The following is a 2,539-nucleotide window of genomic DNA, read 5'->3' as shown; positions in this document are numbered from 1 at the left end:
CCATCGGAAATAGAGGACGTATGCTAGTAACCAATATCATCGCAACGCCGCAGATTCTCCGAGCTAGAACAGACAGATTTGAATCAATAAACAGTCCATCAGAATACGCAGAAACTTTCAAGCATCTCCCAGAGTGTCGTAACGTTGGCAGCCCGTCTTTGGCCATATTCATGTCACATTGGTGGCAAATAGGTCATGCAGGGGCAAGGGGCAAAATGGATGGCACGGACAGCTTACCTTTCTGCCAGTACTAATGCTAATAGGCTATAGCCATACGTGTCATTCGGGAGGCGATGGACTGGGGGCGGGCCCAGGCCGACCATAGCACTTGCTGTCAGCTTCCGATATCGCGTGCATAATGTGACATGCACTGTGAGCCTTGTTGAGATGCAGATAAGCCCAATCTGGCATTGCGAGGCCAAACACGATTTGGATAGCGGCATAGTTGAAAGAGTGAGAGAGTTCAGCTGCGTGCTGACTACTTCCTTGATACACAAGGCTATTCGATGAGCTTGCAATTGAATAGCCAGGTTATCCCACTTGGACTTGAGTTAAACTGAATGGTGCCAAGTCTAGTTGCTCTTGAACGGTACCGGACTCGGGTTCTCAGGTCCAACACAGTTACACTGCGGTCGCCTAGACTGTTGATAGCTTTTAAATTTCATAGGTGCCGACTCGGACATGAGACGGCGCTCACGATTCTGCGAATTTGGCAGCAAGCTACAGAGGAATGACACAGCTGGAGTCTGGCATTGAGCAGGTAGTAGCACCAGGTCCCTGGTCGAGTAGCTGCCCGCCATTGTTAGGAATTTCAAACTGAATAGTTCAAAGTCCGATCTCAGAAGTTCATGCATACTAGTACATTAGCAGTAGTAGTAAACATATGCATCATGGTCTATCAAACGGTCGTACTTGATCTCGATGAATACAGCTTCAATGGTCATTAATGTGCTTTAATACTCAGTGATATCCAAGTGCCGATGCCGCTGACCATATGGATTTCATACAGATATGATCGTACGCATTATCTCCCTTAGACCAGACTCATTTTAAAGATGGCTTCGACTTTTTACTTCGGAGTGGGGTCCGTTGGGGTCACGGACTAGCTGGTGGCTTCGACTTGAGGCACGTAGTTCGCATTTAGGCTGTTGGCTGGTGTATAATTTAATCGCAGCTGCGTATCAAAAACCATAAACAATCATCCTCACCAGCAACACTTGGTGACTACAGCCTGTCACGCGAGGCACATCTAAACAATTAGCACATGGCTAGTAAGTGATGATGGATCAACGTTTACGAACATCGGGTTTAACTCACTAGTCTGAGAATTTCTTTATTACATAGGACCTTAGGGGGATGTGGAAATTCAACGACAGTTGGCGGGCTAGGCCGGCCGAGGCACGAGGCAGGCCTAGAATTAAGTCTAAGCGCGAAATAAGCGAGGTGGCGCAGCACCTCTTGGTTCTGCCCACCTCGCAGCTGAGACACTTTTCGTCAGAAGCTCGCTACTCTAGCTTCATCTTTTGCATACAAGACCCACGAAGTACCGTACTACTAAATGGAAGATCCTAACTTGGCAGTAAGGCCAGACTTCACATCACAAAAACACGAAGCTTCGCGGCGACAATTAGTAGAAGAAGGCCTCTCGAATGAAAATGCAGCTCGGACCTTAGCAGCATTATGGACCTTAGCTAACAATGCCGAGAAAGACCGTTGGGCACTCAGACAACGACGCATGATAGAGGCCAGGCAAAGAGAAGAGGACGAAGAGGAAGAACGTCAGCAACAACGCAAGGAGGAAGAAGAGGCTGCACGTCTAGAGGAACGGAAGAAGAATAAAACTAAGTACGCGCCCATAGTGCGCGGAAAAGTACCTTCCGACCCCACTGTTCTCCCAGCGCAATACGCTATAAGGAAGATGAAATCCGGAGACTACTGCGAGCTCCATTATTTCACCAACCGTGGTCTCGAAGACGCGAAACTGTCCAACTTAATAGCGGAACCGGAAGCTATGGTAATGTTACCAGCAGCAGACGGTCTACACTCTTGGATCCCAGCAGCGGCAGTTAAGGACCCAAAAGCAGCTCCGGTTGTGAAAGACGAGAATCTGTCTTGGGAAGAATTCAACGAAGCCGCCCCTCGCATGATCACAATGATGAAATTGTATGACTGGCCTGATGATCGGACGGACATGCATATACAATTTTGGTCTGCTCTACAGACACATCGTTGGCGCCATTCACCAGATCAACTCAAACAACGAGCGCTACTACTATATAAATCCCAGCAACGACGACGCTGGCATCAGACTATAGGAACAGCGCAAGGATGGAGCCTTGAAGACCTCAATCAAGATTTAATTTTCGAAGCGAGAGAAGAGCTGTTCAACGAGAAGAGAGAAAAGGAGATGGCTATCGCTATTCAGGTCAGTAAATGTCATCGCGAATCCGCAGCCATTCCTAATGAAAAGTCTCTTAAAACTTTCTCGTATATTAACAATTACAACTCGTTGTTGTCGTGCAATGTGTTTTTCCTGTCA

At 47.6% G+C, this 2,539-nt stretch overlaps 1 protein-coding gene across 1 annotated transcript; it reads left to right on the top strand.

Moving 5' to 3' along the window:
• Positions 1-1,471: 1,471 nt before the first annotated feature.
• F5891DRAFT_1237301 (uncharacterized protein) lies at positions 1,472-2,315 on the top strand (the record flags this gene model as incomplete). The annotated part of the gene is made up of 2 exons (XM_041369657.1): positions 1,472-2,163; positions 2,222-2,315. The coding sequence occupies exons 1-2, from the start codon at positions 1,559-1,561 to the stop codon at positions 2,313-2,315; spliced, it is 699 nt and encodes a 232-aa protein (XP_041216300.1). The 5' UTR covers positions 1,472-1,558.
• Between the last annotated feature and the right edge of the window lie 224 nt (positions 2,316-2,539).

The sequence above is a fragment of the Suillus fuscotomentosus genome (genome assembly GCF_016647785.1).
Source record: "Suillus fuscotomentosus strain FC203 chromosome Unknown F5891scaffold_388, whole genome shotgun sequence".
In the NCBI taxonomy this organism is placed as follows: domain Eukaryota; kingdom Fungi; phylum Basidiomycota; class Agaricomycetes; order Boletales; family Suillaceae; genus Suillus; species Suillus fuscotomentosus.
The sequence above is the reverse complement of the archived record's forward strand: the minus strand, read 5'-3'. Positions and strand labels throughout refer to the sequence as shown.